This window comes from Mercenaria mercenaria, chromosome 13, assembly GCF_021730395.1.
Source record: "Mercenaria mercenaria strain notata chromosome 13, MADL_Memer_1, whole genome shotgun sequence".
Taxonomy (NCBI): domain Eukaryota; kingdom Metazoa; phylum Mollusca; class Bivalvia; order Venerida; family Veneridae; genus Mercenaria; species Mercenaria mercenaria.
The window spans coordinates 64,881,253-64,898,631 of NC_069373.1; the positions used below are offsets into that span (position 1 = coordinate 64,881,253).

The window sequence follows — 17,379 nt, forward strand, 5'->3', positions numbered from 1 at the left end:
CAGGATCAAAGTATCATACATTTATTATGTACTCTTTTATTAAACATTTGTTTTCTGTTAAATTGATTTTGACTAATGAAATTATTTGCTTCTTATTAACATCCTTAACTTTTTGCCGGATATATTTTTTTGCCATTCCTCACCACAAACTCTTTCGGCGGGGGATACCAATTCATCGAATTTACTTGTTACTCCTGATTGAATGTAAAACCAATTATGGCCTCTTTTCAACTTTTCTAGAACTCTTATTACCCAAACCTGCAAATTAAAGTGGTTTGAACCATTGGTGTAATGACACACAGCTAAAATACAAGGGTCTTTATTTCAGTTGCTGTATGTCAGTATGAACTGCAGCATGGTTCAATGCACGATACTGCATAATATCATCAGCACAGTAGATTAGGCTCATTTCTATGAAGGTTGGTGCTGTGTCCATTGTCCATCATTCAGTGTTAGCTTTTTACCTTAAACAAAGTCTCATATATGAGCCACTTGATGGAGCTTCATCTGGACCCACTAGATGGAAACCTGTTTTTAAGCCTTAGCTTTGTTGAAATGATTCCACTCATGTACCCTTTTAGGGGCAGTAAGAGCTTAAAATAGAAAACCCTTTAAACAACTTCTCATCAACTACTTTTTAGACCTTCACCAAACTTAGTTTGTTGCATCCTTGTAAGGCCCTCATTTAAGTTTTTCAAATAGTTCCACTTGGCCCCGATGTTTCAGATTTGTCAAATTGTTTTAACCTTGAGCGGGAAATCGGTTTCCATCGGTAACTGAAGAACGCTAGTGTTTGTGTTAAAACCTGCCTGTCTGTCTATCTGTCAACCATGAGTTTCCTATTGATGTCTGAAGAATGCTTTGGCTTATAGGCGTCAAACTTCTTAGGATGATTGCCTGTGGTCATTAGATAAGCCTTACTGTTTTGCAGTCAGTTGGTCAGAGGACAAAGGTCACAGTGATCTCAGGAAGCCATCATAGGTGGCAAGTTTGTTTTACAAACACATCTTGTTTAAACTTTAGTTGAATGTTCATCAAATCAAAAAATGATATACAGAATCTATGTATCAATATCACCAACCCTAAGGTCAAGGTTACAACTGAAGGTAAATATAATTTATGTTTAAGCTTTGGATTATGTTGCTTGTAGACATTCTCAGGTATTGATAAAAATTAGAATCATGGTTTCACTCATGTAGAAGATGTGCAGAACACATGTTTCATTTTTTGAGCCAACCTCGGGCCAAAGTCAAACATTTTCATCCCAGGTTCATAGGATTACAGAATGTCTTGCTAAAGATTCTTGAGATGTAGTCATATTTGAATGAAAACTTAGATGGAGAAGCCAAATTTCTAAATTAGGTTTTCTGGTGTTATTGATGTGCAAGCTGATTGATTCCTTTGCTAGTAAATTTTTGCAAATTGAAACTTTAGTTGATGGTAGTTGTTACAGTGAAATTTTGCTAAGAAATAGTCAGTGGATTTTCAAACTTGATGGTTTTAAAAGGTCATCTTTGGCTGATATTAGTTCTTGGTTTTACCAGGGCTTACCAGATTGATGTTTGAAGGCTTTGCTTATTTACTGCTCTGTTTATTTATTTGAGGAATTAGGTTTGATTTGAATCGGTATTTATTTTAGGATAGGCACATTCTAGACACATTCTGAAGGAAAGTTGATCTACAGTTATAGTAGCTTTACTAATTTCAGATACTTCAGTTTTCCTGATGAACATTGGTCTTTAATTGGTAATTTTCCAGTTGCAATACGTCATAGTTTGTCTGGTATATCATTTTTCTCATAGATTTGTTCCCTGTGACTGACATTGTCAATTCTCTGCACAGTATTTTCTTTAAATCTATGTCAGTTTGGTGGTATTTACGGAATTTATTTACAGAAATAGCAAATGTGGTTAGAGACAGAAGACTGTCAGGTAGTACCATTATTTGCAATACAAGATTTTGATTTTAGAATTAGATCATAGCAGCTTTTCTTTAAATAGCACCCTTGCCTATGCCATTCTCAAACTTGTTCAAATGTTTCCACTACTTTGTATGTTGAGGACTTGCAAGTGCATAAAAATAGAGAAAAAAAAACATTCAGCTTCTTCTCACAGATAGCTAGATGAGATGTTTGGAAATTAAAAAAAGTGTTGACATGAACTGCTTGACCTGACTTTGTATAGCATTCTTGCAAACTTTCCTGTTCAGTTTTTACAAAGGGATCTGTTTCTTTGTCCTCCCTGTTAACAGTGCTAAGAATAGAAAAAAAATAATTTGAAAAGCTTCTTCATGTGAAATACTTCTTTGGCCATGGCATGCTAGAGCTATCTAAAAACAGAAAAAACCTTTCAAGTGTCTTCTTCCCATGAACCTTTTGATCATTCTTCACCAAACTTGCATTTTTAGCTTTATTCAAGCAGTTCTTTCAAACAGTTTGGCTTTGCTGCATGCTGACCCAGTTGAGTTTATCCCACTTGCTTTAGGTAGTATTTACTACCTTTTAGAAAGAAAGAATGGATATGAGTTTTGTGTGAGGAAACCTGACTTGGGTCTGGAATGATTAACACCTTGCTTATCATCAGTATCATTGGAGGTAACATTCAACGCACATTTGTAAAGAGTTTTTTTATTTTTCCTTATTTTTTATTAACTTACTTTACATTTACTTTTTATAAAAGTCGAGCAAGTTTCCTCATATACTTATTTACCATAATAAAACCATTTTTAGGACAATCCATTTTTCATCTGAGATCTGTTGTGTGTTAGTTGTAAATCTTACCAGAATGATGAGTTTAGGGAGACTTTATTCTGGCATATTTCCCAGAGGGACTCATTCATTGAGAAAAGACAATAACAGGTAAATGTGACATCAGTCTTCTTAACTTATTGTGAAAGAATGATATATATACAAATAAGATATACATTAAGAGAGTATCCTAGAAGCAAATTATGTTATCAAGCTCTGATTGCGAACTGTGAAAGCCCCTTTTCAAATGGATCATCATCACAGCTCTGAAAGTGAGAATTGTAATTTCAAATTAGCTTGGAACAAAAAGGTTGCTGCATTTGTTGTGTAGTTTATCCCAACATAATAAGCATATGGTAAAAACTGTCAGTTAAATTTACAGGTACATGCGCATACTTTGGTTGAATGTGCACAGTGCTCTGAAATTCTAGAGAAGTCTGTTCTTCTGAACATAATCATGTTGAAGTAGCCAAGGCAATAAATTATTCAGAAAGTATCCACTGTATGCAAATTAAAGTATTTTTAGCTCGACTATTCGAAGAATAGTCTAGCTATTCTACTCACCCTGGCGTCGGCGTCGGCGTCACACCTTGGTTAAGTTTTTGCATGCAAGTACATACAGCTATCATTTAAAGGCATATAGCTTTGAAACTTATTTATTCTTTTTCTAGGTCAATTACCAACCTCACTGGGTCAAGTTCCATAACTCTAACATGTATTTTGAGCAAATTATGCCCCCTTTTGGACTTAGAAAATTCTGGTTAAAGTTTTACATGCAAGTTACTATCTCCAAAACTAATGCAGATATTGAATTGAAACTTCACATGTGTCTTCGGGGTTATAAAACTAGTTGATAGCACCAAGTCCCATAACTCTGACCTTCATTTTGGCCAAATTATGCCCCCTTTTGGACTTAGAAAATTCTGGTTAAAGTTTTGCGTGCAAGTACATACAGCTATTACTAAAAGACATATAGATTAATTATATTTTTTAATCAAACTACAGTAATAATTATTATTCTTTGTTTGACTAGATCTAATTTACACTTACCTTCATCGGGGTTTGTCAAAGGTCAATGCCTCATCAATACCCTTGGACAAATTTGTTAATTTTGGGCCAACAATTTACATCCCCTGTCACCACCTTTTTGGCCCCGACTTAGAAAATTCTGGTTAAAGTTTTACATGCAAGTTACTATCTCCAAAACTAATGCAGATATTGAATTGAAACTTCACATGGGTCTTCGGGGTTATAAAACTAGTTGATAGCACCAAGTCCCATAACTCTGACCTTCATTTTGGCCAAATTATGCCCCCTTTTGGACTTAGAAAATTCTGGTTAAAGTTTTGCGTGCAAGTACATACAGCTATTACTAAAAGACATATAGATTTAAAACTTATTTATTCTTTTTCTAGATCAATTACCTACCTCACTGGGTCAAGTCCCATAACTCTGACCTTTATTTTGGCCAAATTATGCCCCCTTTTTGACTTAGAAAATTCTGGTTAAAGTTTTGCGTGCAAGTACATACAGCTATTACTAAAAGGCATATAGATTTGAAACTATTTTTTCTTTTTCTAGATCAATTACCTATCTCACTGGGTCAAGTCCCTTAACTCTGACATGTATTTTGGCCAAATTATGCCCCCTTTTGGACTTAGAAATTCCTGGTTAAAGTTTTACATGCAAGTAACTATCTCCAAAACTACTACAGATATTAAATTGAAACTTCACGTGTGTCTTCGGGGTTATAAAACTAGTTGATAGCACCAAGTCCTATAACTCTGACATGTATTTTGGGCAAATTATGCCCCCTTTTGGACTTAGAAAATCCTGGTTAAAGTTTTGCGTGCAAGTACCTACAGCTATTACCAAAAGGCATATAGCTTTGAAACTTACTTATGCTTTTTCTAGGTCAATTACCAACCTCACTGGGTCAAGTTCCATAACTCTTAACATGTATTTTGAGCAAATTATGCCCCCTTTTTGGACTTAGAAAATTCTGGTTAAAGTTTTACATGCAAGTTACTGTCCCCAAAACTAATGCAGATATTGAATTGAAACTTAACGTTTCTTCGGAGTTATAAAACTAGTTGATAGCACCAAGTCCCATAACTCTGATATGTATTTTGGTCAAATTATGTCCCCTTTCGAACTTAAAACTCTTTTGATATTTAACATTTTGGGTAATAATTTCCTGCTTCTGTGACAATATTTCGAATAGTCGAGCTTGGCTGTCTTACGGACAGCTCTTGTTATTATGTTAGTGGTAAAGGATACAGCTGCAACTATGAAGACCTGTATTTTGGTATTAATACTTCCCATTACTTCTTTCACTAAAATGTTCTATCTTTATATATTTTACTTCAGACCTAGAAAATCCTTATTTTACTAAATATATGAATTTTATATATGTTTTTTTTTTTTTAGTGTAGTACACATTTATACTAAGTTTAGTTATATGTGTATACAGTGTGTACTGTTTTAAACCTAATGCAAGGTACTGATTATACACATAAACACGTTAATTTTATGTTTTACATAAACTTTATTTAGAAATTTTTCTTATTTTCAGATATGAAATTTAAGTCTTATATTCCTTTGAAAAACAAGTTATGATAGTTCTCTGTTTAAACCTTGAATTGCTGTTCTTGTAGATGCATTGTACATCTCTGAAAGCTGTTAGCAGAAGCAAGACTGGTGTATACCTCTCAGTGTCCAAGAAATCTATCTTTCTTTCACATTCCTTATTGTGATACTGTGTTGTGATATTTTTTTTTTTTAGAAATGTAGTACGAACACTTTAATTTGAATCAGGTCTCTCATATCTTTTCTTTATATTCTTTCAGTGGTACATATGACATATTTGTAGACAACAAACAAGTTGGTAAATATGACAGTTCTGGAAGTTTTGGTGAATTAGCACTCATGTACAATATGCCTAGGGCAGCTACAATAGTCGCTACCAGTGAAGGTTCAATATGGGCTATGGTATGTAATTTTCTGTATGTTTCTCATCCTACATTGTAAACATTTTTACAGAAAATAATGCTAACAATAAGTATACTTTCATTAATAAGTTTGTAAATCTGGTTAAACTTGCATTGTTCCACATTTTAGTATGGAAGATATGTTTAGAATGAAGAATACCTAAATGAAATCTCAACCTGTGAGTTCTGCCTGTAAGTCTAGCTAGGAGTAATCAAGTATATAGCTAAAATAAATTGTAAGAACTTTCTCTACTAGCAGTGTAGAAGCGAAAAGAAGTTTTATTTCTTCCCTTCTACGGAAATACTGAAGAGACAGGTCTGCCATTTGCAACAGTCAGTCTGAGAACTAAAAGTGATATTCTGAGAAACACACCACAAAAGAATCTTGTTTAATTACAATGCACTCTACTAATTTGTTCGGTGAAATTTACTAATTAGTCTGAACTGGGTAATTCAACAGCAGATCTATTTGTGAAAAGCTGTGTGTGTCAAGAAATTGGGAATAATTCTGTGGCGTGAGCATTTTGTTAGAGGATGGTTCATGAAAAATAAATGAACACATGCCACTTGCACTGTGTAGCTTTCTTCATAAACCACAATTTTAAGCTCACCTTAGTTAAAGACTTGACTGAGCTTTGTAGTCAGCTTTTGCCTGTATGTACATCGTGTTTCAACAATTGCATCACACAGCATCATCTTGCAAGTAGATTTGGCAAGTTTCATTCAGATGTAGTTTAAATGATCCTGTTAAGTTTTTTTTTTTACAAAGTCTTGCAGAGTTCCCTGCCAATACATGTACTTAGATAGGTTGGGATCTGTATGATTGATTGATTGTGCTTTTCCACCAGTCATTCTGTCATTCTGCCAGTATTTTCACATTTTCATGTCTGATCCATAACTCTGCCATCCATCTAGGAACTTAATACTACTTGGCACACACCTTCTGAATTTTAGTATGACATGTATGGCACAAAGACCAGACCCCTTTAACACTTGAATGTCCAAGGTCAATCAACAGATTTTGGTATTACTGGGTACAAAATGTTCCTCATAACAAAATTATGTGTCTTGCACAACATACAGACCTCTATCTCAAAGATAAAGTATCACTTGGAATAAACTGTTGGTGCGCCGTAAAACCCAAATCAATATAAAACACTTGGAATAAACAAGGTCTGTTTTGTGCCTTGACCATATTTGCCATCCATCAAAGAATTTCAGTGGCACTTGGCAGAAATAACAAAACAATGTGTCATGTACAAAAGACTGACTCCTAGTTCAAAGGTCAAGGTCACACATTTATGTAAAATGTCAGAGGTTTGTTTTTCATTCAAATAATTTTAATATTGCATGGCTCAAATAATTCACTTGGCTTCACAGTTAGCATGACTGAGTTCATGATGTTAATAATCCGAGTCGTTTTTGCAGTTAGTAGGTCAAAGGTCAAGGTCATAGTGATCACGAAACTGAAAATGGGACAAGCCATCATGGAGGGGCATACATGTTTGCAAACAGCTCTTTTCATTGATTTGAAAGTTTTTTTCTTAATATTGTTTTACACCAGTATTTGCTTGAATTTTCACCATATTAGAAGTCATTATGTCTCCCCCCACTGGGGGAGACATATTGTTTTTGCCCTGTCCGTCCGTCACACTTCATTTACGATCAATAACTGGAGAATCATTTTACCTAGAACCTTCAAACTTCATAGGATGGAAGAGCTTATGGAGTAGACGACCCTCATTGTTTTTGGGGTCACTCCAAAGGTCAAGGTCACAGGGGCCTGAACATGCAAAACCATTTCCGATCAGTAACTTGAGAACCTCTTGACCCAGAATGTTGAAATTTCATAGGATGATTGATCATGTAGAGTAGATGACTCCTATTGATTTTGGGGTCACTCTAATTAAGGTCAAGGTCACAGGGGCCTGAACATGCAAAACCATTTCCGGTCAGTAACTTGAGAACCACTTGACCCAGAATGTTGAAACTTCATAGGATGCTTGGACATGCAAAGTAGATGATCCCTATTGATTTTGGGGTCACTATTAAAGGTCAAGGTCGCAGTGGACAGAACATGGAAATCCATTTCCAGTCAATATCTTGAGAACTATTTGACCTAGTACTTTCAAATTTCATAGGGTGATAGGACTTACAGAGTAGGTGACCCGTTTTGTTTTTAGGGTCACTCCAACAAAGGTCAAGGACACAGGGGGTTGAACATAGAAAACTCTTTTCAATCAACTTGAGAACCACTTCACCCAGAATGTTGAAACTTAATAGGATGATTGGACATGCTAAGTAGATGACCCCTACTGATTTTGGGGTCACTTCATCAAAGGTCAAGGTCACAGGGGATTGAACATGGAAAACCGTTTCCAATTCATAACTTGAGAACCACTAGACCCAGAATGTTGAAACTTAGTGGGATGATTGGACATGCCAAGTAGATGATTCCTATTGCAGCCAACCATCAGTGTCTCTTTGACTTTTGTTCCTGTCCCCTATTGACTTCTTGCCTATATGACTATGCATTGGGGGAGACATGCGCTTTTCTACAAAAGCATTTTTAGCTCACCTGTCACGAAGTGACAAGGTGAGCTATTGTGACTGCTTGATGTCCGTCATGCGTCATGCGTCAACAATTTGTAAAAAAATCTTCTTCTTGAAAACCACTGGGCAGAATTACACCAAACTTCACAGGAATGATCCTTGGGTGCCCCCCTTTCAAAATTGTTCAAAGAATTAAATTCCATGGAGAACTCTGGTTGCCATGGCAACCGAAAGGAAAAACTTTATAAATCTTCTTCTCAAAAACCAGAAGCCCTAGAGCTTAGATATTTGGTGTGAAGCATTGCGTAGTGGACCTCTACCAAGTTTATTCAAATCATGACCCTGGGGTCAAAATTGACCCCGCCCCAGGGGTCACTTGATTTTACATAGGAAAATCTTCAAAAATCTTATTCTCAAAAAGCAGAAGCCCTAGAGCTTAGATATTTGACTTGTAGCATTGCCTAGTGGACCTCTACTAAAGTTGTTCAAATCATGACCTCCGGGTCAAAATTGACCCCACCCCAGGGGTCACTTGATTTTACATATGAAAATCTTCAAAAAATTTCTAAAAATAAACCAGACGGCCTAGAGCTTAGATATTTCACATGTAGCATTGCCTAGTGGACCTCTACAAAGTTTGTTTAAATCATGACCCCAGGGGTCAAAATTGACCCCGCCCCAGGGGTCACTTGATTTTACATAGGAAAAATCTTAAAAAATCTTCTTCTCAAAAACCAGAAGCCCTAGAGCTTAGATATATTGTGTGAAGCATTGCCTAGTGGACCTCTACCAATTTTGTTCAAATCATGACCCCGGGGTCAAAATTGACCCCACCCCAGGGGTTATTTGATTGTACATAGGAAAATCTTAAAAATCTGCTTCTTAAAAAGCGTAAGCCCTGGAGCTAAGATATTTGACATGTAGCCTTGCCTAGTGGGCCTCTACTAAAGTTGTTCAAATCATGACCCCGGGGTCAATATTAACCCCGCCCCAGGGGTCACTTGATTATATATAATTACGAAAATCTTCAAAAAAATTTCTAAAAATAAACCAGAAGGCCTAGAGCTTAGATATTTCACATGTAGCATTGCCTAGTGGACCTCCACAAAATTTATTTAAATCATGACCCTCGGGATCAAAATTGGCCCCGCTGCCGGGGTCACTTGATTTTACATAGGAAAATCTTAAAAAATCTTCTCAAAACCCAGAAGCCCTAGAGCTTAGATATTTGACATGTAGCATTGCCTAGTGGACCTCTACTAAAGTTGTTCAGATCATGACCCCAGGGTCAAAATTGACCCCGCCCTAGGGGTCACTTGATTTTACATATGAAAATTCAAAACTTTTCTTAAAATAAACCAGAAGGCCTAGAGCTTAGATATTTCACATGTAGCATGGCCTAGTGGACCTCTACATCATTTATTCAAATCATGACCCCGGGGTCAAATTTGACCCCGCCCCAGGGGTCACTTGATTTTACATATGAAAATCTTCAAAAATGTTCTAAAAATAAACCAGAATGCCTAGATCTAAGATATTTGACATGTAGCATTGCCTATTAGACTTCTACAAAAATTTTTCAAATCATGACCCCCGGGGTCAAATTGGCTCTGCCCCATGGGGTTACTTGATTGTACATAGAAAAATCTTCAAAATTTTCAAAAAAAAAAAACCCAGAAGGCCTAGAGCTTAGATATTTGACATGTAGCATTGCCTAGTGGACCTCTACAAAATTTGTTCAAATCTTGACCCCCCAGGATCAAATTGAACCAGCCCCAGGGTTTCTTGATTGAAATCTTCATAAATTTGCTAAAAATAAACCAGAAGGCCTAGATCTTAAAGCTTTAGCTAAGAAATTTGTTCAAGCAAGCAACTCTACTCAAGTGAGCGATATAGGGCCATCATGGCCCTCTTGTCTAGTTTTATTTGTCTTATTTCAGGATAGATTAACATTTAGAAGAATAGTGCTGAAAAATGCTTATGAAAAAAGAAAGGTTTATGAATCACTGCTGGAAAATGTACCCATGCTGAAAACTTTAGAGGTAAGATAGACACATCAAGAGAGTCTTTTCTGGTATGGTTTGTTACTTCCCTTGATTAAAATTTTTTTTTTGCTTGCTCTTTACTCTTGGAGGAAAAATTGGATTTGTTTGGCATATATGTTTTAGACACAGGCACTCTGTGGATACATAGGTTACCTAATTGTAGATTGGGGGGTCTCCGTGTTTGAGTGGTTAAGGTCACTGACTTCAAAACATTTGCCCCTCATCGATACGGGTTCGGGCCTCACTCAGGGCGGTGAATTCTTCATGTGAGGAAGCCGTCCTAAGGTTGGTGGTTCTACCCAGGTGCCCGCTTGTGATGAATTAATGCACAGAGGGGCACCTGGGGTCTTCCTCTACCATTTAAACTGGAAAGTCGCCATATGATCTATAATTGTGTCGGTGCGATGTTAAATGCAACAAATAAAAATATTAAAATGATAATAGATTGTATGCACAAATTAAGATTTTTTCTTCCCTTCCTTAAATCATCATGATGTCCACTCATGAAACAAAAACGTGTAAGGTTTGGAAGTTTTTAAGACTGTTTACTGAATGAAACATTGTCTCTGTACATGTTCAGATATTAGAAAGTCAGCTTATCTTGCTTCAGATTATAGAAATAAATTTCACAGAACTTTGACATATTTCATATGTTGTTGTTTTGGTCAAGTTCTCACAACTTACCCTCCCCTTAAATGCTACCTTCCCTATCGACCAAGTGAAAAAACTCGAAAGATCATAAACTTACCCCACAGCAGAAACTGAGAGTAAAAAATTTCTGTCTTAACAATGGGTGAATGATGATAAAATATCTATTGATTTTGTCTCGCAATGAGAATTATTTCCAATTATTTGTAGCATTAATGGTTCTGCAAGCAATTTAACCATTCTGGAGACAAAATTAGGACAAAGAATTTAATGCCCTTTCAGTGATGACAAGAATTTCAGTTAAATTAGTGTTGGTTGTTAAAATAAAACCTGATTCTATAGATGGTAACTACCACCAGTTTTGAACAAAGCAAAAACTGTGATACTTCTCGATACTTATTTTGTCTGCAATAATGTCTAAAACATCAGGCTTTTAAAGGAAAAACGAAGGTTGTAGGAGAAATGAATGATACAATATATATTGTAATGTATTTGAAAAATTACTTGAAGCAGACATTGTATGAGGCAGCTTTCAGTTATTTTGTTTTGAAATTGTAAAGAACGAGAAAGGAGAAAAATGTATAGACAAGATTTCTGTTTTATTGTAGTATTACCATATTACTTATATCATAATGAATGAGTGACTGTTCTGATTGTTGGTATATCTTTAGATCATATTGTCTGGCTGCTTAATGTTCTGATCTGTAATTCAGCTGTATTTCATAGAAAATATAAACTCCTTGATCCATTTTTCCATTTTAACTCGTTTACTGTCTGGCTTTTGTTATCTTTTGAAAGGTCTGATGCTTTGTTGACTTTCTAGTTTGTCTGATGAAATAAACAGTGATTAGGGATTGGCGTCATTCTGTGATGGGTGTTTGCTTTGGTTAAACATTTTTGTTTAGATCCACTTTTTTTGAAAACTGTGGCAGCTATAGCCTTCACATTTTATACATTTGTTTATTATTATCAAATAAGTCAGTTGGACAAAACCTCACATTTTATTTTTTTTGGTCATAATTATGTCTCCCCCAGGAGACATATTGTTTTTGCCCTGTCCGTCCGTCCGTCCTTCCGTCTGTCCATTCGTACGTCACACTTCATTTCCAAGCAATAACTGGAGAACCATTTGACCTAGAACCTTCAAACTTCATAGGGTTGTAGGGCTGCTGGAGTAGACGATCCTTATTGTTTTTGGGGTCACTCCATCAAAGGTCAAGGTCACAGGGGCCTGAACATTGAAAACCATTTCCGATCAATAACTAGAGAACCACTTAACCCAGAATGTTGAAACTTCATAGGATGATTGGCCATGAAGAGTAGACGACCCCTATTGATTTTGGGGTCACTCCGTCAAAGGTCAAGGTCACAGGGGGCTGAACATTGAAAACCATTTCCGATCAATAACTAGAGAACCACTTGACCCAGAATGTTGAAACTTCATAGGATGATTGGTCATGAACAGTAAATGACCCCAATTGATTTTGGAATCACTCCGTCAAAGGTCAAGGTCACAGGGGCCTGAACATTGAAAACCATTTCCGATCAATAACTAGAGAACCACTTGACCCAGAAAGTTGAAACTTCATAGGATGATTGGTCATGAAGAGTAGATGACCCCTATCGATTTTAGGGTCACTCCATCAAAGGTCAAGGTCACAGGGGCCTGAACATGGAAAACCATTTCCGATCAATAACTAGAGAACCACTTGACCCAGAATGTTGAAACTTCATAGGATGATTGGTCATGCAGAGTAAATGACCCCTAACGATTTTAGGGTCACTCTGTTAAAGGTCAAGGCCACAGGGGCCTGAACATGGAAAACCATTTCCGATCAATAACTAGAGAACCTCTCGACCCAGAATGTTGAAACTTCATAGGATGATTGGTCATGAAGAGTAGATGACCCCTATTGATTTTGGGGTCACTTCATCAAAGGTCAAGGTCACAGGGGCCTGAACATGGAAAACCAGTTCCGATCAGTAACTAGAGAACCACTTGACCCAGAATGTTGAAACTTCATAGGATGATTGAACATGCAAAGTAGATGACCCCTATTGATTTTGGGGTCACTCCATTAAAGGTCAAGGTCACAGTGGCCTGTTCATGTAAAATCATTTTTTGGAAATAACTTGAGAACCACTTGACCTACAATGTTGAAACTTAATAGGATGATTGGACATGCAGAGTAGATGACCCCTATTTATTTTGAGGTCACTTGATGAAAGGTCAAGGTCACAGGAGCCTGAACAGTGACTTGAGAACCACTAAGCGAAGAGTGTTGAAATTTAGCGGGATGACTGGACATGCCAAGTAGATGATCCCTATTGCAGCCAACCAACATTGTCTCTTCAACTTTCGCTCCTGACCCCTATTGACTTCTTGACTATAGGACTTTGCATTGGGGGAGACATGCGCTTTTTTACAAAAGCATTTTCTAGTATAGGCTTTTTTTTTAGCTCACCAGAGGGGTGAGATATTGTTATCTCTGTTCATCCGTCTGTCTGTCTGTCTGTCTGTCATACTTTTAATGACATCTCCTCCGAAACTATTTCTTGGAAGTTGATAAAGCTTGACATTGGTGGTTCTTAAAGAATGTCATTACAATGCGGAACTCTGGTTGTCATGGCAGTGGAAAAGAAAAATCTTAATAACTATCTTAACTTAAATTCATTCAGTAATAACAGAGAAAGAGTGATAGTCATTAGTGCTTTGATTCAAACTTAAGAAAGATGTTCCACATCATCAACCACATCATGTATGAAGTGTACATGTGGGTGATGTATTATTTTCAGAGATTTATGGTGTGAAGCAGCTATTCCATCATTTCACACATGTAATATATTGTTTCCTCTGACAAAGAAGTATTGCCAGGGTGTTAATCACTCAAGTAAAGCTCTAATTTCCTCAGAAATGCCATATTTCATTAACCAGCATAGAAATAGTCAAGCCCGTTGCCTCTTTTGGCAGCTCTTGTTTAGAATGTTTAAGCACACATATTTCTTTTTTTTTTCAGCCATATGAAAGAATGAATATTGCTGATGCATTATTTTCAAAGACCTATGAAGATAATAGTGTTATAATAAAACAGGTAAGATTTGATATAGTCATGAAGTTTGAAAAGGGCGTCTCGAAATCTGACCCCAGTGTAATGATATTGTGTATGGAGTCCAGTTTCAAAACGCAAACATTGATTGGTTATTTCTCAACACAATTTGAAATTTGACCAATGGAAAGGTTCCATTATTAGACTGGTTTTCAAGTTCCCTCTAATGTAGATAGAATGATAAGAATTTTTTTCCAGTCTGTTTAACCAAGTTTCATAAGAGCAGCTGATGTTCTTGCTAATGGCATAAAAGTTTTAAAACTCATTAAATAGCTTCTAGCGCACCTAAGTACAAAAAGGACAACAGTTAAAGAGGTTGCAATTTCTGTCCATTCTTAATGAAACTTTGTATGAACATTTCCCTCAGTATAGTATTGAACAAGTTCAAAACTGGGTCACTGGTGATCAAAAACTAGCAACTAGTTCACTTGGTTGTTTTAGAATCAGCATTTTCTGTGTAATTATCATTAATCTTTGTCATGCTGTTTCTCTCTTTGAAATCAAGTTTAAAACTGGGTTACCAGAGATCCAAAACATGAAAAAAAACGGAATTGTGTCAAATGAAAAATATTAATTGAATGTATTATCTTGTTATTATAAGAACTTTCTCTTTAAATTATAAGAAATCTCAAGATTTAGAAAGGATCTCATAATTACTAGGAAATTATCATGTAATTACAAGAAAAGATCTCATAATAACAAGAAATGATCTCATTATTACAAGAATTAGATTTCCCATATTGCTTTAGGGATGAAGTAAGTCAGAAGTCAAGGTCACAGGTCTGAACATTGAGAATTGTTTCTGATCAATGGCTTGAAATCCATTTGACATAGTACCTTCAAACTTCATTGGCACATAGGTTTTAGTCAAAGGATATTTTCTTTTTGGCCAATACACCGAAGGTCAAGGTCGCAGATGCCTGAATTCAGTCAGTTACAGTAATGGTTTTGTAGAAAGACAGTGTTGATTGTATATATTTCATTCATTACAGGGTGACATTGCTCATCTTTATAGGACAACTGTGCCGATTGTATTTCATTCATTATAAGGAGACACTACCGATGTTATAAACTTTATTGTAGGGCAACAGTGTTGATTGTATGTATTTCCTGCTTTGTAGGGTGACAGTGCTGATATGTATGTATTTCATTCATTGTAGGGTGACAGTGCTGACTGTATGTATTTCATTGAGGATGGAGAAGCCAGAGTCACAGTGAAAAATATGGTAAATATTTCACTTGATGTTCTATTGTTGGAATGTTTTATGAAAGCATGATAATTGGTATTTTGATAGTTAATTTTAATTAACACTTGCCCTTATTTAGAAATTTGTTTTTATGCCCCCGAAGGGAGGCATATTAGTTTTCAACTGTCCGTCCGTTCGTTCATTAGTTAGTTAGTTCGTTCGTCACAACGTTAACTTTTTGCATGAAGGCACTTTACTCGCCAACCACTGCACCCAGGACCTTCAAACTTCACATGCTGATAGTACTTATTGAGTATACCACCCCTACTGACTTTCGGGTCACCAGGTCAAGGTCACAGGGGCCAACGTTAACTTTTTGCATAAAGGCCGTTTACTTGCGAACCACTGCACCCAGGACCTTCAAACTTCACATGCTGATAGTACTCATTGAGTAAACGACCCCTACTGACTTTGGGGTCAAAGGTCAAGGTCACAGGGTCCAACGTTAACTTTTTGCATTAAGGCACTTTACTCGCGAACCACTGCACCCAGGACCTTCAAACTTCACATGCTGATAGTACTTATTGAGTACACAACCCCAACTGACTTTGGGGTCACCAGGTCAAAGGTCAAGGTTACAGGGACCAACGTTAACTTTTTGCATGAAGGCACTTTACTCGCGAACCACTGCACCCAGGACCTTCAAACTTCACATGCTGATAGTACTTATTGAGTACACCACTCCTACTGACTTTGGGGTCACCAGGTCAAAGGTCAAGGTCACAGGGGCCAATGTTAACTTTTTGCTTGAAGGCACTTTACTCGCGAACCACTTCACCCAGGACCTTCAAACTTTACATGCTGATAGTACTTTATGAGTACACCAACCCTACTGACTTTGTGGTCACCAGGTCAAAGGTCAAGGTCACAGGGACCAACGTTAACTTTTTGCATGAAGGCACTCTACATGCGAACCACTTCACCCAGGACCTTCAAACTTCACATGCTGATAGTACTTATTGAGTACACCACCCCTACTGACTTTGGGGTCACCAGGTCAAAGGTCAAGGTGCTGCGGGGGCATTTGTCACCATTAGTGACAGCTCTTGTTTATATTACCTTGTTTGTTCATTAAGCTATAAATTTTTGGACACCCAAAGGATGTATTATGTGATTGTGCTGGTCTTCTGTACATCTGTTAACAATTTTGTTTCAACATAGTACAGAATGCTTTGACCTATGCTCACGGGCATAGAATGACCCCTATTGATTATGAGATGAGTTGGGTGACATTTAAGGTCACAGCGACTGTTTAATAGTTCAAAAATTGTTTCTATTCAGTAACTTAAGAATCCTTTGATCTATGATCCTCAAGCTTGATATAAGCATTGCTAATGGGCATCGCATGATCCCTATTGATTTTAAAGTCTACAGTCAGTGTCACAGTGACTGTTAGTACAGAAACCATTTCTGCTCTGTATGTCGAGAACCCTTTGACCTGAGATGCTCAAACTTAGCAGGCATATTATCTTTGGACAATGCATGGCCCCCCTGTTGACTTGCGAATAAGTGGGTCAAAGATCAGGGTCATCAAAAACAGTTTCCTCTCAATATTTTAGAGCAATTTGACCTGTGACTTCCAAACTTTGTGTGCATATTTTCAGTAGGCAGTAGATGAAGCCTGTTGGGGCTGATGGGTCATATGCCAAGGTCATAGGAGCCTGTTAGTACAAAAACATTTTCAGCTTAATATTTTGAGAATTACTTCATCTACAATCCTCAAACTTGGCAGGCACAGTGCAAGGACAGTGAATGACCCCTACTGATTTTGAGGTCAGTGGTTCTCGGGTCCCTTGTTCACGAAATGTGGTTATGATCATAGTGACCATAATTTAAAATTGAAAATTCACCATGAACCCCTCTTATTATTGAGGGTTTTTAGTACAAGGTCATTTTTACAGTTATTTTAAGTGATTTTGCTGTTCATCCATCCATCCGTGTCCAAATTAGTTTCCATTCAGTCCCTTCAGAATGCTTTGACCTTTGATTCTAAGACATTACTTTTGGCATATAATGCTCCACACACTAGTCCGCCTTTTCCAT

The 17,379-nt window shown here is 36.8% G+C and overlaps 1 protein-coding gene across 1 annotated transcript in view; it reads left to right on the top strand.

Moving 5' to 3' along the window:
- The window catches only part of LOC123528810 (cAMP-dependent protein kinase type II regulatory subunit-like), a 125,403-nt gene that overhangs the window by 80,956 nt on the left and 27,068 nt on the right, over positions 1-17,379 (top strand). Inside the window, exons 7-10 of the mRNA XM_045308817.2 lie at positions 5,596-5,737; positions 10,230-10,331; positions 14,000-14,074; positions 15,250-15,315. Coding sequence (XP_045164752.1) covers positions 5,596-5,737; positions 10,230-10,331; positions 14,000-14,074; positions 15,250-15,315 — 385 coding nt within the window. The remainder of the gene's footprint in view (positions 1-5,595; positions 5,738-10,229; positions 10,332-13,999; positions 14,075-15,249; positions 15,316-17,379) is intronic.